Here is a 21,326-nt window from a genome sequence, read left to right on the forward strand (position 1 = left end):
TGCTCATCCAGCTACATCAGGAAGAAGTTCAGCACGTCGAACATTACATTTTTACAATCTTTGGGATTCGCGGTGCGTAACATTTGAAATGACTAATGTCCTAAACATTGAGGTTGAACCGCATCATTAAGATTGAGACTCACATGTACAATCCGTTTCGCCAACACGTTCGGGTACAGCGATGAGATAAGGATACCCATGCAGCAACAGGATTTGTACACATTACCGTGCGAAAGTTTTCTATATGTCAAGGGAAAACTGATAAAAAACACAGTGATCCATGCTAATGTGGTATTGGGAAATAATTGCGTCACATTCATATTCGATGAGATACGATATGATGGAGATTGACCGTAACAGAAATGTGGGCATAGCCCTTTTAAAAAAACTATGTAACAGTATCGTCCGACAGAAGCGTGATTCTGCGGAATGCCGACTGGGATGCGCAGACTACTGCGGATATTTTAATTTTTGTATACCGTTTTTCGTACTGTTAGGATTTTGCGAGGATTATAAACATGTAGTAATCAACGCTCATCATTTTAAAAATTAATTTTGATACGAGCGCGCAACGACAATAATTGTTTGACAGAAGATCCGGCGATAGAGCCAATGCTCGAATTATTCAAAATACAGTGGCAAATGTTGCATGTGTTATTGAGCGAGATAAATAAGTTGTCGATACTATACGCTTTGGAGAGCGCACGATATCTGAGCAGTTCGCTCATGCGAGTTTCCGCTCTTGCAGAGCACAACTAAGCATTCATGGGCCATCAAGACAGCTATTCAGTTCGAGAAGCCGCGCTACATCTTCGCTATGCAAACAGGTCAAAAGAATGTCTGTGGACGTAAGTCGATTCGATGACAAAATTAACCAATGAGAAACTCTACTCCTGACTTCGGAATGTTATTCGTACAGTGACTTGAATCTGGATTTTGATAAAAACAGATGTGCAATTCTGTACTTGTACGCACGTTTCTGCAAGAACTATTACGGATATGAGTATCTCGAGCCGAGCCTCATCTTTACGACTTTTCTACGTAATGCCCGTTTATGATCATCGATTGCTCTCTCCAGAACGAATTGGTCAAGAGTGGCACGATTAGACTTTGAATGTAAGGAGAACGTGCCTGCAAATACAACAGCCTATTGTCTCATCATACATGATCAGGTGATATAATCTTTGTGCGCAAAATTACCTAAGTGCATCCTCTGACACGGTATAAAGTTTACGATACGTCGCAATCGAACGCAGTATTCTTCTTCTCGACACATGTTCTTGCCAACGTTCGTGGCTCTGCAAGAATTCATCGTTAACAAGAAATTTATCGTGAAGGAAGTGGCGATGCTGAAACATTTTTTACAAGATCTGACAGGTTTTGCACTTCTTGGTTGATTACTTGTCACCATGGATTGCGGTGGGATCTCGTACAGCGAGGCGAATTGCTTTATTATGACAGCTGTCTTTGAAGATGATGTTATCGTATACGTTAAGGGATGCGAGAAACGAACATGGCTGCGGAACTTGCTTCTGGACAATGAGCGAGAACGAATGTACATCGAGATTTTGGATGCAGTTTACGAAGTCATAGAATCTTTAATTAATATGGATGTTACTAATACTATGCGATGTAGACAACATGTTAAGAATTATAAAACGCGCGTTATAAAACGCATTTAAAATATGTAACTGATGGTTGCAAAAAAAATTTTTTTAATAAAAATACGTTAACGTATTTATTTAATAATAATAATATTAATAACTTTATTTGTACATTAATTAGTTACAACGAAATTAGTTAGAATAGAAAAGTCTACATGGTGTACAAAATAATGCAATACCAGCAAAGTCTGTTGCTCTAACGCCTACCGAAATAATGAGAGCAGAAATTACAAGCTTAATATATATTAACGATACAATATGACAGTTGAAAATAGAGAGTGCGTGCGTGCGTGCGTATGTGTGTGTGGGAATACAAGATCATCTTGATTCGGCCGATATCGATTCTTGTATCGATCGATCCATTCATCGATCGGTGCATGGATAGTGCACTGAGAGCAGTGCTTGTGGCGCGCGAGTAGCATTAGGATATGAGACACAGAGGTAAAAAGAACGGACGGAGTGATTCTTTTTCACCATCTTTCGTTCGTGAGTTCAGCGACTCGAATTCGTGTATGCGATCCTACATATGTGTATATATATATATATATATATATAAAACATATCATAAAATGACATAGTATAAGTTCAATGCAACATAAATTTGACGTAAAATGTGATATAACAATATGAAAGTTGAGTATGAGAATGAGTGTAACATTTGCAGAAAGTAAATAGCATAATAGCAGTACGGAAAAGCTGAGAAGCGACACGAGTGAGATCATAAGAGAGTCAAGATATCGTAAGGAATACGCGAGACGCCGCTGAACGGAAAGAGGAAAAGGAGGGAGAGCATTGAGGGAGGTAATAAATTATAAAATTTAACAACAATATAGGAGAAAGCCGCAGGGAATTTGATTGAGTGAATGGGAAAAGACAAAGAATCTTGATATCAGGTGAGATGGGTATCGTGAGAGTGGAGTTCAGAATTAAAGTACCAGGTGTATGCATAAATTTTTTCCGGTTTAACTAAGAGATGACGCGAAAAGTACGCAGCGTATTAATTTGACACATACGCCATTTTGTTCGTCTGACATTTAACTACAAACACACACAAGTTGAGTCCGCCAAAAACTAGCGTCTTTGTTTTATCGTTCAGTGATCATGTCGAGTTTTGTGCCTGAAAAAGAACATTTGCGGACAACGCATTGCTTTTTTTATTTAATCAAAAGAAAAAGGCTGTTGAAAGTCATCGTTTGCTGGTAGAAACATATGGTGAACACGCTCCATCGATTAGAACATGTGAGACATGGTTTCGACAATTTAAAAGTGGTGATTTCAATGTGAAAGACAGTGAGCGCTCTGGTAGACCACAAAAATGCGAAGACGAGCAATTGCAGGAGTTATTGGATGAAGACCCAACTCAAACTCAACGGCAATTAGCAGAAGCATTACATGTATCACAAGAAACAATTAGCAAACGTTTACGAGCAATGGGAAAGATCAATAAACTCGGTAAATGGGTCCCACACAATTTGAATGAACGTCAAATGGAAAATCGCAAAGTCACTTGTGAAATGCTGCTTCAACGCTACGAAAGGAAATCATTTTTGCATCGAATTGTGACGGGTGACGAAAAATGGATTTATTTTGTAAACCCGAAGCGGAAAAAATCGTGGCTTTCACCTGGCGAAGCCGGTCCATCAACACCAAGGCCAAATCGCTTCGGCAAGAAGACCATGCTCTGTGTCTGATGGGACCAGAGCGGTATTATGTATTATGAACTCTTAAAGCCCGGCGAAACCGTTAATACACAACTCTATCGCCAACAAATGATTAATTTAAACCACGCATTAATCGAAAGACGACCGGAATGGGCTAGAAGACATGGCTAAGTGATTTTGTTACACGACAATGCGCCGTCTCACACAGCAAAACCAGTGAAAGACACCTTGAAATCGCTTGGATGGGACATCCTTCCGCACCCGCCGTACTCCCCAGACCTGGCGCCATCTGACTATCACCTCTTCGCATCAATGGGGCACGCGCTCGCAGAGCAGCACTTCAGCAATTTCGAGGAAGTTGGAAAATAACTCGACGAATGGTTTGCCGCAAAAGACAAGCAGTTTTTCTGGCATGGTATTCATAAATTACCTGAAAGGTAATTAGGCGAAATGTGTAGAAGTCGATGGCCAATATTTTGAATAAAAAAAAATTAATTTCCCTTGAAAATTACGTGTTTTTTTTTTACCAAAAAACCGAAAAAAACTTATACATACACCTAGTATAAAAGGTTGCAAAGATAGGAAGGAATATTGGAATGTAGAATTTGATAGATGAGACAACAACGATGAAGAGTGAAGCGCTGATGAATTTTGAATCATTTTGAGATTGAGTAAACAAGAGGGATAAATAATATTTACAAGCATTATAGGAGAAACGAAGGCAAGAATTTTGTATACTCTGGACGCGGAATAAGAATTTCTGAGTTAGGGCGAGAACAACATTGGCGTAATCAAAGAGAGACATTATAAGCAGTTGATATACTAGGAGCTTCTGAATAGTAGTAACGAAAAGGGTAAATAAGTCAAAGAGAAATGCATCCCGGCATTTGACAGAGACGTACTTGCTAAAAGACGAAGAAGAATCGAAGTAACACTTAGGATTTTAATGGAGGATGTTTGTGGAATAGGAGCTGAGTTAACTAAAATGGAGAAGGACATTAGGGCGAGAAAGTGAGGAAGGAGAAGAGATAAGAGACCAATAAGCATAGAGGACTTAGAAGGATCTAGATGAAGAGAATTCGATGTGGCCTCAGAGATGGAATGAAGATCATAATTAAGAACTGCCTCAACCGAGGAGGAATCATTATGGGCGAAGGTCCTTAGAAGGATATCATCGTTAGCGTACATAAGGAGTTTAGAAAAAATGGGAACAGAAGGTAGATTAGAGATGAATAAAATGAACAGTAAGGGACCGAAAACGGAACCTTGAGAGACACCAGAGGAAATGGCACATTCTGGAGAGAAGGTAGGGCGGGGGTTGAAGAGAAGGACACGCTGAGTTCGACCTATTAAGAAGGAGCAGATAAGAAAAAGGGTGGAGGGGGAGAGACCGTAATATCCAAGCTTAAGCAGTAGTTCGTGGTGTCAAAAGCCTTGAAGAAATTGAGAGTGATTATTGATGTAAAAAGATCCCTGTCAAAACCACGAAAAACAATATCAGACAAGTACCAGGTGTACAAATATGAAATGCGGATTTTTTTTCAAAAAAAAAACACGTTAAATTCGGAAGAATGATAAAAAGTGGTTTATAAAGTATGCTCCATTGCTAGTTACACATTTTTCCCATCCTTCGGATAATTTGTGGATACCACGCCAATAAAAATCTTCCCCTTTTGCCGCGAATCATTCATCGAGCCATTTTTTCACATCTTCGTACGAACCAAAGCGCTGCTCAGCAAGTGCGTGACCCATCGATGCAAATAAGTGATAATCGGAAGGAGCCAAGTCTGGTGAGTAAGCCGCATGGGCTAGCACTTCCCAGCTGAGTGCTTCCAACGTGTCGCGAATCGGTTTTGCCGTATGCGATGGAGCATTGTCATGGAGAAAAATGATCTTGTGTTGCCTTTTTCGATATTCTGATCGTTTTTCGAGTAGCAAACGGTTCAAATCGATCAATTGTTATTTGTAGCGTTTGGTATTAAGCGTTTCAGCAGGCTTTAACAGCTGATAATAGACCACACCCTTCTGGTCCCACCAAACACAGAGCATCGTCTTCCTGCCAAAGCGATTCGGACTTGCGGTCGATGTGAATGGTGCGCCTGGATCTATTCATGATTTTTTGCGCTTGGGATTCTCAAAATATATCCACTTTTCATTCCCAGTAACGATACGATGCAAGAACGACTTTCTTTTGTATCGTTCGAGTAAAATTTCACATATGTTTTTGCGCCTCTCCATCTGCCTCTCGTTCAACTCATGTGATATCCATCTGCCGACCTTCTGAATCTTTCGTAGGCGATTGGAAACAGCTTGTTGACTAACGCTTAATTGCTCTGCGAGTTGTTTTTGTGTTTGTGAATCGTCTTCGTCCAACAATGCTTGCAATTTTACATCTTCGTACCTTTTTGACGGTTTTCCGTGTTCCTTGTCTGCAACATCGAAATCACCACTTTTGAAACGCCGAAACCATCGTTCACACGTATCTTGCGATGGAGCATGTTCACCATAAGCTTCTCGAAGTAATGATGTCTCGGTATGATTCAGCAGCAGTTTTCTTCAAATGAAAACAAAAAATTAATGCTGTCCGCGAATGCTCTTTATTTGGCACAAATTTCGACATATTGAACACAGTAAAACAATATTATGTAAACACTTTTTCAATTTATCACTTATGCGCGTTTGACACTTGTTGATGGCACAACAAAATGGCATATACGTCAAATCTTTATACTACACACTGCAGTGGTGCACCATCTATTGTCTCAAATCCGCACTTCGTACTTGTACACCTGGTATAGCAGCTCTGTAGAAGTACTGTGCAATCTTTTAAAGCCAGATTGACAATCCGGTATATAATTTGTGGAATCAAAATAGAAAATCAGCTATTGGAAATAAATCCGCTCAAGAAGCTTGGAAAGGAAGGGGAGGATGGAGCAAGGATAGAAGGAAAAGAGTGAGGAGGAATTTGGAGTATTAGGCATGGGGAAAACAAGCTTGTTTCCAGGAAGTAGGAATAATGCCGGATGTGAGGCAGTGCAAAGGAAGAATGTGCAAAAGAAGATTGAGATATTGGAGGAGGCAGAGGAGGAGCATGCGGCCAATCATAAGGACCAGTAAGTTTAATATGCTTGAGAATATTTAGGAGTTCAGCGAGAATGATAGAATTGAAGGTGAAAGTAGGAATGGAACATGAACTTGAAAAAAGGAGAGAGAAAGAAAAAAGAGGGAAGGGGGATGGAAGAGAATAAATAAAATAATCATTGAGTAGGGAGCAATTGAGAAGATACGTGGGTATGCAGGAGAAAAAGAAGGCAGTGGCACCGAGATAAGAAAGGTTGCACCAAAAATGGCGAAGAGAAGTGGAAAAGAGGAATGAAGATAGAAATGATTTCTTTTCGCGGTGGATAGAAATGGTCGCGCTATTACGAACTTCGCAAACGCCTCCAATCAGCCTCGAGTCGAATTTGCCTGAATCAAGACGCAGCGCTTTATGGTAATGATTTTGCGAATCGCAGAGTTAAACCAGAGAGCAAGCGGCTTGACCTGGCGCTTATAAGAGAATGGGGCAAGATGATCAAAGACATTTATTAAAGAGGATGTAAAATACAATACTTTCGTCAATGTGCGATTCACGGAAAAAAAAGGTGACTAATCGCTCTGAGTCATAATCAAGACAAGAAGAATTAACGGAGCGCAAATTACGCAAGAGAGACATGCGGGAATATCTCGGAGACCGGTCGGAATGCAGCACTGTGTGGATGATGAAATGATCGCAGATATGAATATCCGAGCAAATTCCGAGCAGAGTCAAGGACGCGGATGAAACCATAATTAGATTCATGATGGATGAAGTGTTGAGAGTGACACTATTAGAATCAAGAATGAGTTGAGAAAGAGAGAGGTGACAACAGAAGATGCAAATGCAGAAGGTTAGGCTCAGACGGATTGAGAAGATTCACGTTTAGATTATCCATACATATGATAATATCAGATGAGCAGGCCGACAGACATGATTCTATAGTAAAAGTCAGCATGAGAGTGAGGCGGGCGATAGGTGCAAATCGCCGCTATGTGTGTTTGCTCTTAAGTTTGAAAGTTGCGCCGACAATACGCAACTCCAGATGGGGATACATCAAAATGGATTAAGGAGGCAGAAAGTACATCTCGATATAAAATGCTACGCCATCTCCGCGGCCTTCAATACGATCGGAACGGAGAAGTGAGTAATTAGATAGTGAAATAGAATTGGAGTTAACAGACTCACGCAATCAGGTCTTGCCTACAGCAATAATATTAAAATGACGATAATAGATGAGATCTTTGAGCAGACCAAAATGGGGAACGAGAGATTTGATCATTGATATGCCCGACATGGAACGAATTAGAGAGGGTGGGGACGGGCATTGAGGAATAGAGAGGGATAGTTAAGCAGGAGGATTGATAGAGATAGAAGTGGGGAGGAGCATGAGGGGAGAAGGGGGGAGATAATGAAGGAGAGACGGGATTATCAGTGACAATAGAAAAGGAACTGGGAGAGGAATAGCGCAAAACCTCGACACGACGAAAATATATTATCCCACGTCACATCTAAATGCTTATTATAGAATAGTGAAGAGCCAGATGTCGAACCTTGTTGAAGACATGGCGCTTGGGACCAATCGCACGCTCGAGGAGAGATATCCTGAAGGATAGCTATGTTGAGAGAATATCAGAAGGTCTCGATGGTGCCTAGCACAGGCAAGAAGCTTGTTCCTCTTGGCAATTGTGGTGAGTCTGGGAATAAGGGGAACCGAAGAAGAAGCCACGCGTTCTGAATGCGCATACGACCTCAGTAGCGTCGAGAGATAACCCCAGTAAAGCAACAATAAAAATAGTATTAAGGTGGTCTTCAGATGAGATAGTATAGATAGACCAAAAATAATCAGCTTATAATCGCACCTTTCATTCTCTAGTCTTTCAAAGCGAACAGAAAATTCACCCACAGCGGCGGAAACAGATCCCGAGACCGAGCTAACAATGCCCGACATAGAGGCCTCAAGGCGACAGAGACGGTCCTCCAAGGTAGTCCGATCCGCGGCCAACATGTCCATTTCCCGACACATGCTGGACATCAGCGAGGAGATGACTCAATGGCAAACTCAGCGGCATCAAGACATCGAACCAATGACCCGAGCAATCCCGGAATCAAGGGCGTCAATCTTCATATTAATTTGGTTTCGAACCTCAATTCCAGTGATGCAATTCGTCTATCCAGGTCAGGGACTTACAAGGGAAGTTTTACAACTATCTGGAATTGATTTGATTCTCCATGAAATATGTCGTAAAACACGAAAATTTAAGAGACACGTATTTTTTTATACGTGTGCTAACTCATGTTTAAGGTGTGAACCCCTTTGAAAAAAAAAATGGTATTTTTCTTTCGAATCGAATATCATCGGAAGTATAAAAGATAGAAAAAATTTCTTAAATTATCGGAAGTATCAAAGATAAATACAATTTCTTAAATAAAAGTACGGTTGTACGGTTTCAAGAATAAATTAAAATTTTAAAGAAAACAAAATTTTTTTATATTTTTTTGTTTAACAAAATAACCCCATTATCCGTAATTTTCGTAAATTTTCAATTTTTTTATCAAATTAAAGATTATTATTTTATAAATTCAATTATGTGTAATAAAATTACATTATGATACATTATATCATTTTCGAGAATTAATTATTAACGCTTTCGTATATACGCTATCCATGCTCGTATGCGTAAATAATTGTCGTCGAAACGATAAAATATATAAATTAACTAATAAGGATATTGACATGATTGATATTTATAATATTACAAATTATAAATAATATTATGAGTTATAATAATTTCTATTATTTCTCCTTGAAGTGAATAAAACTTTTTTATTCATCTCTGTACATTATTTCCTTATAATATCTTAAGATTATTCTCTTAAAATTATTTTCAGTTTTATGCTTTAACATTTTATTTACTTGTCGATTATGTAATAATTTTAAAACATATATATTATATTATATTATACTTAATAATGAAATAATTTCTAAATGTTTATACACAATAAATTTATATTTTGTATCATTTACTCATTATACTCATTTATAATAATGATACTCGATGAAAAAATGTTTTAAACATAATGACACTTCTTGAATTATAAACATTTTACTACAGCTATATTAATTATTATATACTGCAACCTTCGATATCACATATTGTTGAACTTTTATTAAAACTATTAAGTTCTACTGGATTATTTTTCTTTTGATCTTTCGTTTGTATAAGCACTTTTTTATCACGAATATTTAAATAAGTTATGATATCGCGGAGATGACAATTGATTATGTATCAGAGATTGTAATTTTATTATATTACTTTGTTCATGTAAATATATATTACTTTCTAATAATAAAACAGTATCTGAAAATCTTTTAGCAAAATCTTTTCAAATTCTAAATCTAATGGTTGTACTTTCCCTGTAGTGCCTTTCGGTATAATCATAATAGTAATATGTTTTCCTGCAGGTGTTAAATCCGAAATAATATTGGGACAATATCCATGAATCGTTAAGAAGAACGTTATCAGAACCAATGTTTGGAAAATAAGTTTCTTCTAATCACATTTTAAAATGATCTGCAAAAAATATAAATCTTAAATTAATTTTATGACTGTTATGAAATTCTTATGACTATTTTATGACTGTTGTGAGATTCTTAAATAAAATATATCACAGAAATAAGATTTATAATTTCATTATATTATTCCATTATATTATTTATGCAAATTTATATTTACTTTTTAATAACAAAATATCTAAAAATATATTGTAAAAAAAATTTATTTAATTATCTAAAGTCATTTTTCCAGATTTCGATGCTTTTACAATAACATTTGTTGGTGTAAATAAAGTTTCTTTTGGTACATAAAATATACTTTTGGTCCAAATATATCATTAGTTTCTTTCAATATAATAAATAAAGGTGATAGCAAATTTCCATTACACGATATTATTGGTTGTATGATGTATAAGTATGTTGCTGATATAGATTGCACAACACACTTTACTTTCTTTATTTCTTCATTAGAGACCTTCCAGAATAAATTTCCAATTGGAAACCACTTTGATCAGAATTAAAAATATTTTCTTATCCGAACTTTGATAAATGGTTACACTGTTTTCAGAAAATCATTAGCTGTATTTTGCAATTCAACGGAATCTTCTATTGTTCTTCCAGTTACAAATTTCATAATTTTTCCCGAAACAATTCGGTAGGACTTTATGTTGATATCTAACTGTCAGATGCTTTAAATATAGGATTCAAATTTCCTATTTCTTCTTGAGCTTGTAAAGCCCACCTTTATAAATCAATATCACGAACTATGAATTCCGATTCAACAACTGCAGTAAATTGTTATGTGGATTCCCACGACTCTTTTTTCGTGGAGATCTGAAATTCGTTGAAATAAAAAGACAGCTGCGAATAACACACAAATTGAGCATTATAGTCTAGAGAAGAAATTTTCTAAAAATTTTCTTTTTCCACACTAAAAACAAAGAATCCAATATCTCCTCGTAAATATCGCTCCGAGATAAACTAAAAATCGGTGCATGTGCATGGGCGGTGGAACCAAAAGGACACCAAGTTTATGCCTCTCGGACATTACGGCTAAAATAATAAATATCAATAATAAATATATCAGGAATAAATATATAATATATTGGAAGCGTACGACCGACGCCAAGATACTTTTTTTAACGATCAAGTCGCGGACAATTCTCACGAGTCCGTGATCGCAAAATCTAAGAAGCGATACGCGACGTTCGGGGATAGATTCTGTGTGGTCTCATGCCGACGCTGCACGTGCGCTTTCTTGACGTACTGCACGTGCAGTTTTCCATAAATTTTAAGGTCATAAAATGTAGGAGAACACTACAGACTCCGGTCAACATCCTTTCCTTCCTCAAGATCTTGACCAATCGGAAAGCAAAGGAAAATCCTACTATTAGTTAATGAAACCTATTCCATCAGTCCAAATTGGCATAATCAGGGGCGATTAGTATTAGGTAAAAACCGCGGTTCCGTGGCCCTCAGGCGACTTTTTCTCTGAATTTTGGGAAGTTATAGTTGTCGGAACCTTTGAAAAAGGCTTCATCCGATGCTCTCTAAACCCTTTTTCTTCAGTGCAAGACCAAATTATCAACTTAAGACCAATGACACTGCTTGATCGAGGAATTTGACGAAGCGGACCTGGCGTCCAGGATCCCACAGTCGACGGCAACCTCTCCGACGGTCTCTCGGGCACCTTATTTATCATTATCGCCAAGTAGTAAGTTTTGATTTCGCTACAGTACGCTGGGTGGTCCCTCCTCTTTTTGTGTGGTCCCTCTTTAAAGACGATCAAGTTTTTAATACGTTTACTCAGTTCTTCTGCCCCTTGTCACCGTCATCTAGCGGGGATTAACAACGCGCGCCGACTCACCGCCCGTGTCCGCTATAACACCGCGCAAAACTCTCGGGAACAACCTCCGCTAATTCAGACATCTGCCCAAGAACAGATTCCGGTCGTTTAGTCTCTACCCTCAACTTTATCACCGCTATTAGAAATTTCTTACTCCCCTGTCTCCGATCTGTCTCCAGACTTCTTCGAGGATCTTTTCCCGTCCAGTCCTTTCCCTATTTCACATCCGATATCACCACTCCCGATTGCAGAATTTCCCGTCTCGCATACCACCTCCTCAATTCCTCCTATTTAACCTGATACTTACTCCTCCGCTAATCTCCTTTCTTTCCTCTTTCATAACACCCATCAATTGTTGGAATATATGTCTTACTTTATCCCTTCTACTGATCGAATGATAAATCAGCCTCGCAAGATCCACTTGCCTATTTTCAATTCCCATACCATCTCTCATTCCCATCGACCCTCTTTTCCTCCAACCATATGACCCTATACAACTTTAATTTCCCTCTTCTGCTTCCAAATCCTCCTCACACAAAATAACACCAGTGTTACACGCAACTCTTTTCACACACACACACACACACACACACACACACACACACACACACACACACACGCGCGCGCGCGCGCACATAAATCGCTAACACATTTCAGAATAGAGAACCAAAGGATTGTATTTTACTTAAGAAGAATATATTACTAAATATTGTTTTTATTATAGTATTATTAAACTAAACCCTCGTTTGTTAATTTGAAAAACCTCCCCATGTATTTATTGTAAGTTCTCCTGCGGTTGCACTTCGCTCTCACTTGGATTAAGTTCCATGATCGAAAGCCAGGGCATACGCACATACAGGCACATCTGGAGTTAAAGTTCGCCCTCCCGACACACTGACCCAGTTTTGGCCCTTTAAATTAAAAGTACGTTCGACTTGTGTGTCCGTTTAGCGGAGCATGAGTTGTGGTTTTCACTTCGTCCTCCATTCGATCCCCGGCTCATTAAGAGCTTCAGGACGAAGCGAAGTACTTCCCGATTTGCGATTCGGTCTTTTCCCACGACTCTCTTGCGGTTCGGAGCCTGTACACGACCAAATCGGTCTAATAATTCGGTTCCTGTTGCGTTCACCCCCTCAGCTTCATGCATGCGGAGCTTGGACGTAACGAAATTTATCATGTAAATTTGGAGATGTAATTTTTCTATAATATTTTCATTTTCTGAATGTAATTGTTCTTCCCATCATCTTAATTGACATTCAGATAAAACTCTTCTAAATGTACTTTATTTTGCATTGATTTTAGCGGACGATTCCTTTTATTTTTATTTTTTTTTATTAATGCCCCAATTCCGTCAATAGCTCGTGTTTTATAAGAACTGTCAAAGTCTGCGTTATCATTTGAACATTGACGATTTAAATTATCTTTACTTTATGCTTCTTCATCATCTTCAATTATTTCATAATTATGTAGTTTATAAAGTTCTTGATAATCGAGATAGATTTCTGTTACTTCCAACCCATTATAGTGAAAAATACCAGCAATAATATTTATATATTTTCTTTTAATTCTATTTCTGCTTCAGTTTCTAGTGTTTCTGTTAAATATATTAAACTTACAACGTGTTGCGATACGTTTACAATTCTTGGAAAGGAGAGGGAGTTATTCCTCTTTAATTCTATAAGTATTACCATATGTCATAATTTACGCGGATGCAATCAGTCTTGATATCCGCTTTTGCAATATCCGGTTCAAGAATATAATTTGCCAAAGAGAGCAGCGCATCGTACGAAGTGAAAGATTAGTAACATAAGTTTCAACGCTCTCTATGTGTCAAAAATAAAAAATAAAAATGTTTTCAAACATTACGTATGTACATCGCATAGAGCGCGGTGCGTTTACTTAGCATACGTTACGACTTAACGACAAGTTTTTGGAATTTGGAATCAAACATTGGTTCACCGAGTTATATGGAGATTACCTTGAGAAATCATCGCGAATAAGAACTGTCGTTGTGTTTCGAAACGTGAAAGGGCTGCTCTACGAGCAGCAATAGAATATTTACAAGATGCTTCGAAATCAATACAAAGACAATTTTATAAGCGTTGGAACACTAACCATCAGAGTTTGCATACTGAACGATGCTCGTACGTTTCGATTCTTCATCCATACGCATGATGATCGAAACGACGCTTCGACGTATATTTGAGTTCAACGGATGTATCAATGCAACATTTGAACGATTAGTTAGACTAGTAGATACGGTCGATGTCAAATATAGATGATTCTCCAATATCGCATCTGAAACTGCTATACAAGCATCAGCTCGATTTCGAGTTATTAAATTTAGTTTTTAATATGTACGAAAAATAATAATGTAATAAAATATAAATAAAAATTTTTTCGTTCACATCACTATATATGTATTATCTTTACTTCCCATCCATTATATCCTATACCTCGACGCTCTCTCACACTTAGTTTATATAAATATCTGTTAGCGCTTTTCTTAACGCGCCTAGAGTTCTACATGTAGTCTGTGTATATTATATAGTCCATACTTATAATCTAAAGTGTTAAATATACAATATATAAAATATATAAAATATATAAAATATAATAATAAGCAATTTGAGGGAAGTACTAGAGATCCGATATGTGTATCCTGTTGAAAGAGTAGGTAGTTTTTTTTATGCATATTAGATTTTTTTACTGAATTTATGTTTCTAACGTTTACTTTTCTTTTTTCAAATATAGACCTGATCAGCAACGAGCCGGCGGTCAGGCTGCAGTTGCAGTATGAATTAGGAATACTAATCATTCCTCAGGTAAATTCATTATAAATAGATTTTTTTTTCTAATTCATTTTTTATAATTCACTTTTTATAATAAATTTTTTAAAATTCACTTTGTAATCTATTTTTCAGGAGACATATCGAAGCAATATCTGTATCCGAGGATTTATAAACATTTATAATAGTCAAATAATTCGTGGTGACAGATGGCGGGACCGACAGGAATGGGTGAATATGTGGAAGAAATCCAACTTCAATTTAAAAGAATTATTTGATCTTAGCGATATGAGCCTAAGGATTGGAGTCGATTCCCGATCTGAAGTCTAAGGATTGGAATTGTAAATTGATAAAACCTTATTGATAAAATTTAAAGGATACATATTATAATTATATATTTTTATATTATATACTACTATTTATATATATTTTTTATTTATATTATTTGTCATCTTACAGAAAACTGCAGCGGCGGCACATATCATTAATATTTTATGTTTATATAAACAGTCAATGTTTACATAAATACCAATGTCTTTGACCGGGGACCTTTTCCGCCTCCTTTCCTCCGCGCCCATGACGTTATACCCGCGCTAACGAGTATCTTCCCCTGCGCCCTTTGTGCCATTGATCCAGAATCCTTATAATATTGTTATCTTACATTAGTGTTCGGAATTAGTTGCCCATTTCGGATAGATTCCTGAGGCGATCCCCACTACAGTATTATTATTGTATAATATTGTAATTATGTAATTACAGTAGTATAATAATTACTCACTATATTATTGCTATATTATTATATTATTGTAGAATATGCACATAATATATTAATAATAAAAAATTTAAATATTAAAATAAAAATCATGTAGGAAAGAAAATATTTTAATGATATTTGCCGGAGATATGTTCCCAGCATACTTTCTGTATCGCGACGTTCCTAAGGCATAGCGTCACGTGAGCTCGGTCGCCGAGTCTCGAGTGGTAATGGGGATCGCCTCAGGAATCTGCCCGAAATGGGCAACTAATTCCGAGCACTGTCATACATAGATTTTTTTATAATTTCAATGATAATATTGGCAAAATGTTATATAAAATTATAGTACTTAAATAGTTTTAAAAAATCTATAAATCCGAAGTAGAACAAAAACGTTAAATAACCGTTGAAAAACCGTAACAGTTATAATTAAATGTTTTTAAGACGTTATAAGTGTCCGTGTAGGAAACGTTAAAAATAACGATTAATTAAATGTTTATGAAACCAGTATAACAACTATTATAAAACGTTTTTATGTGTTGTTTTTGTATTATTGATTCTATCTATATTAGTATTATTGATTCTATACAAGTATATTAAATTATTTGTTTTAGGCTCGTAGCCTTCTTTTGTATTATTATTTATTCTTATTGAGCCTTTTGATAAATTTATTTTAATATAAAAAAAAAACATTTTTTTTACTGTAAAAAAATCATTTTAAAACATTTACCTACAAGTTAATGTTTTTATAATATAATATCTATATGACTCATTTTTATAAGGGATCCGAACGTTTGTTCATTGAAAAAAATGCATGTAATTTTATATGGAAATTGCATGTATATGATCGGAAAATTACTTAAATATGACTGGAAATTTTCTGGAAAAGACAATTTTCTGTCATATGTAAGTAATTTTCCGGTCATATAAATGTCATTTTTATGTAAAATTATATACTTTTTTCAGTGTTCATTTTCCGGTATGATGCGCGGAGTGCACACCGCTGACGTACAAATAAGTCGCCGAAGTGAGATAACAGCATTTATAAATGCTTATTTCAATATGTGCATAAAATGAAGAAACAAAATTCGAAATATTTTAATTGATACTTTTATTTATGATAATAGAAATAAACATACTCATATTTTTTTAAGGGACACTTTTTTTTATTATGGCATACAAATATATTTTATGTATAAATATATGTATATATAACATACACACTCATGCACATATATAGGATATCCGGGAAGCTATTGCAATAATTCATAGGAAGGTAGATGAGACTAAACTGAAAGTCCTCAAAAAGTCCTCCCATCATTTTGCAATTTTTCGCAATAATTAACAAGACATTAATTAATAAAAATTGCCGAATATTGGTCTTTAAATACTATCAACTTTACAGAAAAAAATTACGACAAAAATCATTTACTTTCTTTTCATAGAATTCTGAGAATTTTTTCAGAATTTTTTATCAAAGAATTTTTAGTACTGAATTTTCTTATTGTTACCAACATAAGAAAATACGGTATTAAAAAATTCTGACAAAATTTTGAAAAAATTTTCAGAATTTTATGAGAAGAAAATAATCGACTTTTGTCTTGTTGTTTTTCTGTAAAGTTGATAATATTTGAATAAAAAATTATTGAAGATCAATATTCATGTGATGTTTAGTAATTAATATTTTGTTAACTATTGCGAAAATTGCAAAAAATGGTAAAAGATTTTTTGACTTTCAGTTTAGTCCCATCTACTTTCCTGTGAATAATTGCAATAGTCTTCCTGAACACCCAGCATAGTCATACAAATTCTTTTCATTTATATTTTATCTTAAAAAACAATGATTTTAAAATGTTTACACAATATGGTTATTATATATAACCGGTTTTTAAAATAAAACATTTTTTAGGTTAAATGGTTTTAAAACAAAAACTATTCCTAAACAATTTATAAACGTTGTTGTCCTACTTGAGATGTTTCATACAGACTGTAAATATTTTGACGCACATTGTCAATAAAAAATAGCTTACGAAATAAATATTCACATATGTACTAACCCAAGAATAGTTCCCCAAATTAGAGCACTTGAGAGATGTACGAATTCCGGATAAAACATCGAAAACAACATACATATAGAAAAGAAATTTATGTTATATTCATCAAACTTAAGTTGCAAATAAACGAATACTGCAAATTGATAAAACATGAGTACGATATATCCGATTGTTATTTGAAGTATCCATTTACGCAGGCGTTTATATTTCTTTGGCAAACCTATTGCTTCCATTGTATCATCCACTAAGGAAAGTTCATGTAAGCATATTTTCAATTCCTTTAAAAAATCGTATTGATTGATTATGCGATATATAATAAAATTAATGTATAGGAAAGCTCATATTAATGTATTATAAAATAATGAAATATTGAATAAGGTTAATGATCGAGCTAAAGATGGACACTTTAAATTAATATTTAATCGAACATAGAAATTTTACAAATAAAATACGTTTCGGGATCACCGGTCCCTCTTCAGTTATATATTAGATAGAAATGATTAAATAAGTCCGGTGAAACTTAATCAAATATATGTAATATATTACCGAATGTGTATAAATGTTGTTCGCATTGAAGAAGCCTTACATATTAAAATCGGTGAGCCATTTTGAAATATATTGCTGCCAAATGATATGTAGATAATTGCACATATTTTATATAAATATTGAAACGCTAGTATCATCCTGATAAGAATTGTAATGATTGTCAAATACAGATTATAATGTTCAGCATCACGCTACGTCGAGGCAATTAAAGTGATTATTCCTGTTGTTTAGCGAGAATCAATAATCAGAATTATAAGAAATCTGCATGAATGTTCATCTGTTGCAGAATCAGAAATGTTAGAGTCATATTTTGTAAAAAATAGATAAATTATAAGATTTATATGAATGCCAAGACATCACATAAAATGTGTCTAACCGCAATCAATGTTCGAATGTAATAACGCTCTGTAGGAAAGACAAAAGAACTAAATAAGATAATAACTATTTGTTATTGTTATTTTGACTCTAATAGAACAAAGTATGATTCATCTAAGTTTTCTGTATCTTTTTGTAAATTAAATATTTGTTGTTTATATGTATAACATTTCTGAAATTCTTCTCTTGTTGTAATTACTTTCTGAATCTAAAATCCTTGTATCTTCTCTCAATAAAATTTTTTTTTTTTTAATTAGAATCTAGCGAGCTATTGCTATATACATCCTCTTTAACTTTCATAATGTAGTGAATTGTTTTTAATAAAGTATTTTACTCTTTTTTTTACATGACTGAAAATAAAGTTCAATGAATAACCATTCATAATAAGTATATTAATTATTAGTTCTAGATTTTTTTTATGATGGGTGCAAAAGAAAAATACTTCTGTTAATATAAAACTGAAAATAGTACCTATCTTATAGCAAGTAGGATGGTTGGAATAAAAAGGTAGGTATCATCCTAAAAAGGTTTCTTTATGAAACCAGTCTATGGTAATTACGTCATTTCTAACTTTGAGGTTAGGAAAATTTAAGGGTTCTTTCTTTTGTTCAATTTCAATTGTAAATTGAAGTCTATCATGAAAACTGTTGAATGTTGTGTGAATGTCATCAATTCGGTTACTCAGAGCAGTCATAATAATGTCGTCAACATAAGTAGTAAAAAATTGGATTTAGATTGATTGAATTCAAAGCTTTATCTTCCAAATACTAAATCCGCGATTATAAGGCATAAAGTCTTGGAGTTCTTTTTATCTTTCCTACAGAATGTCATCACATTCAAATCCGAACATCTATTACGGTTAGACATATTTTACGTGATGTCTTGGCATTCATATAAGTCTTATAGTTTACAATCACTACTAGAAATTTAAAATGCCTATTACGGTCGAAGCCGGATCTTCATTGCTTTAAATTCAATCTTAAATTACTAATATATACTATATATCTACTTGCATGTATACTACATTGTAATCTTTTCGAATTGCGCGCCAAATTGTTTTTCCGGATTATAAACGCTATTAAAATTACTCTAGTAATCGTGAATTAAATTGACAAGCAATTTTAATATTGTAATTGATTTTATAATATGATGCTTGATGGTAGCATCAAATTATTGAAATTGCTTATCAATTTAATTCACGATTAGTAGAGTAATTTTAATAGCGTTTATAGCCCGGAAAAACAATTCGGCGCGCAATTTGAAAAGACTACAATATATGATATAATATATATATATATATAAGTATTATACATATATGTTGTATATTAGTAATTAAAAATTGAATTATAAACCAATGAAAATCTAGCTTCGATCGTAATAGGCATTTTAAATTTCTAGTATTTATTGTGTTTTTCACATATGCGGCCTAAAATAAAGATTCTTATTATTGTCTTATAATTTACTTATTTTTTACAAAATTTGATAACATTTCTGATTCTGTAACAGATTAATTAACACTTATGTAGATTTCTTATAATCCTGATTATTAATTCTTGCTAAATAACGAGGAATGACGACTTTAATTGCTTCGACATAACGTGATGCTGGACATTACAATCTGTATTTGACAATCATTGCAATTCTTATCAGGATGACATCAGTGTTTTAATATTCATATAAGGTCTGTCCACTTTTATTTACACATCATTTGGCAACAATATATTTCGAATTGGCTTCAATTTTAATATGTAAGGCTTCTTCAATGCGAACAACATTTATACACATTCGGTAATATATTTGATTAAGTCTCACAGAACTTATTTTATCATTTCTATTTAATATATAACTGAAGAGGAACTGGTCCCAAAACATATTTTATTTGTAAAGTTTCTATGTTTGATTAAATATAAATTTAAAGTGTCAACAATCTTTAGCTCGAAAATGAAATTATATTTGAATAAAAATTATTATTGCAATGTATATAGAAAATGTGATAGATAAACAAGTTATAAAAAAGATTAATATTAAAAACATAAGATTTAAAAATGTTATGTTAATAGCTAATTTGAGAGAGTAATATAAATTCAAATATTAATTTTATTAAACAGATTTTGTTTATAGTAAATAATAATATAAACATAAAAATTAATTTATCCAAAAACTTTTTATTAGCAACTCCGCACAAATCTTATGAAAAATGGGTTTCGGTCAAATTGCTTTAAATTTTAATATTTAATTTATAGCTCATGTCAAGCTGATTAAAATTCTTCACGGGCACAAATCTTTAAATATTTTACTCTTTGTGTGTGCTCTAGAATTACAGAAAGATTTTATATTTTATATGAATAAGTACAAAAATTTGAGATAAATTTTTTTTACTACATTCGTATATGTATAAATGTTTATGATTCTAGTTTTGCTCATTCTTAGAATTATAGAATAAACGATTTGGACGTGACAGACGTTTCATTCTTTTGAGATGCGTGAGTTATTATATTGTATATGAATTCCCTTGCTTCTCACAAAATAGAGTGCTTGATTTTTGTAAATCTTCTTATCTCTTTGGAAATGTTTATACGCTTCTTGGAATTAGAAAATAAAATAAAATTTTTTTGCAAGATATTTTATACTACAATTATATTTCATGAAATATTACAAAATATGATACTTTTTTCGTAATATTATGTCCGACTTTCCCGTGACATATTTGTATACAAAAATAGTCAAAATAAATCTTTTTTATTAACATTAGTTGCGAATACTATATAATATGTATATCTATGATGCATTATATGTATTATTATATATTCGTAAATAATGTTAATAAAAAAAACTTATTTTGACTATTTTTCCATATAAAATATGATGATTTTCAGAAAGTCCTGGAACAAAATCTAAAGCATTTAGAGGTTTGTATCCATGAGAACTTTTAATCAGATTGATATGAGCTAAAAGATATTAAAATTTGAAGCAATTTGACTAAAACTCCTTTTTCCTTATGATTT

General features: G+C 34.1%; 1 protein-coding gene and 1 pseudogene across 2 annotated transcripts in view; both read right to left on the reverse strand.

Annotated features, from left to right (window-relative positions):
- LOC147906873 (uncharacterized) overlaps positions 1-20,985 on the reverse strand; it is an 83,709-nt gene extending 62,724 nt beyond the window's left edge. The window contains exon 1 of one of the 2 annotated variants that reach the window (XM_087415055.1): positions 17,404-20,985. In XM_087415055.1, the coding sequence (XP_087271181.1) occupies positions 17,404-17,633 (230 nt within the window). In that variant the 5' untranslated portion in view covers positions 17,634-20,985. The remainder of the gene's footprint in view (positions 1-17,403) is intronic. The other variant, XM_087415054.1, reaches the window with a different exon arrangement.
- LOC147906875 (uncharacterized) lies at positions 10,202-13,976 on the reverse strand (annotated as a pseudogene).
- Positions 20,986-21,326: the final 341 nt, after the last annotated feature.

Source organism: Acromyrmex echinatior, chromosome 17, assembly GCF_024713525.1.
Source record: "Acromyrmex echinatior isolate Ae372 chromosome 17, ASM2471352v2, whole genome shotgun sequence".
NCBI classification, from domain to species: Eukaryota; Metazoa; Arthropoda; class Insecta; order Hymenoptera; family Formicidae; genus Acromyrmex; species Acromyrmex echinatior.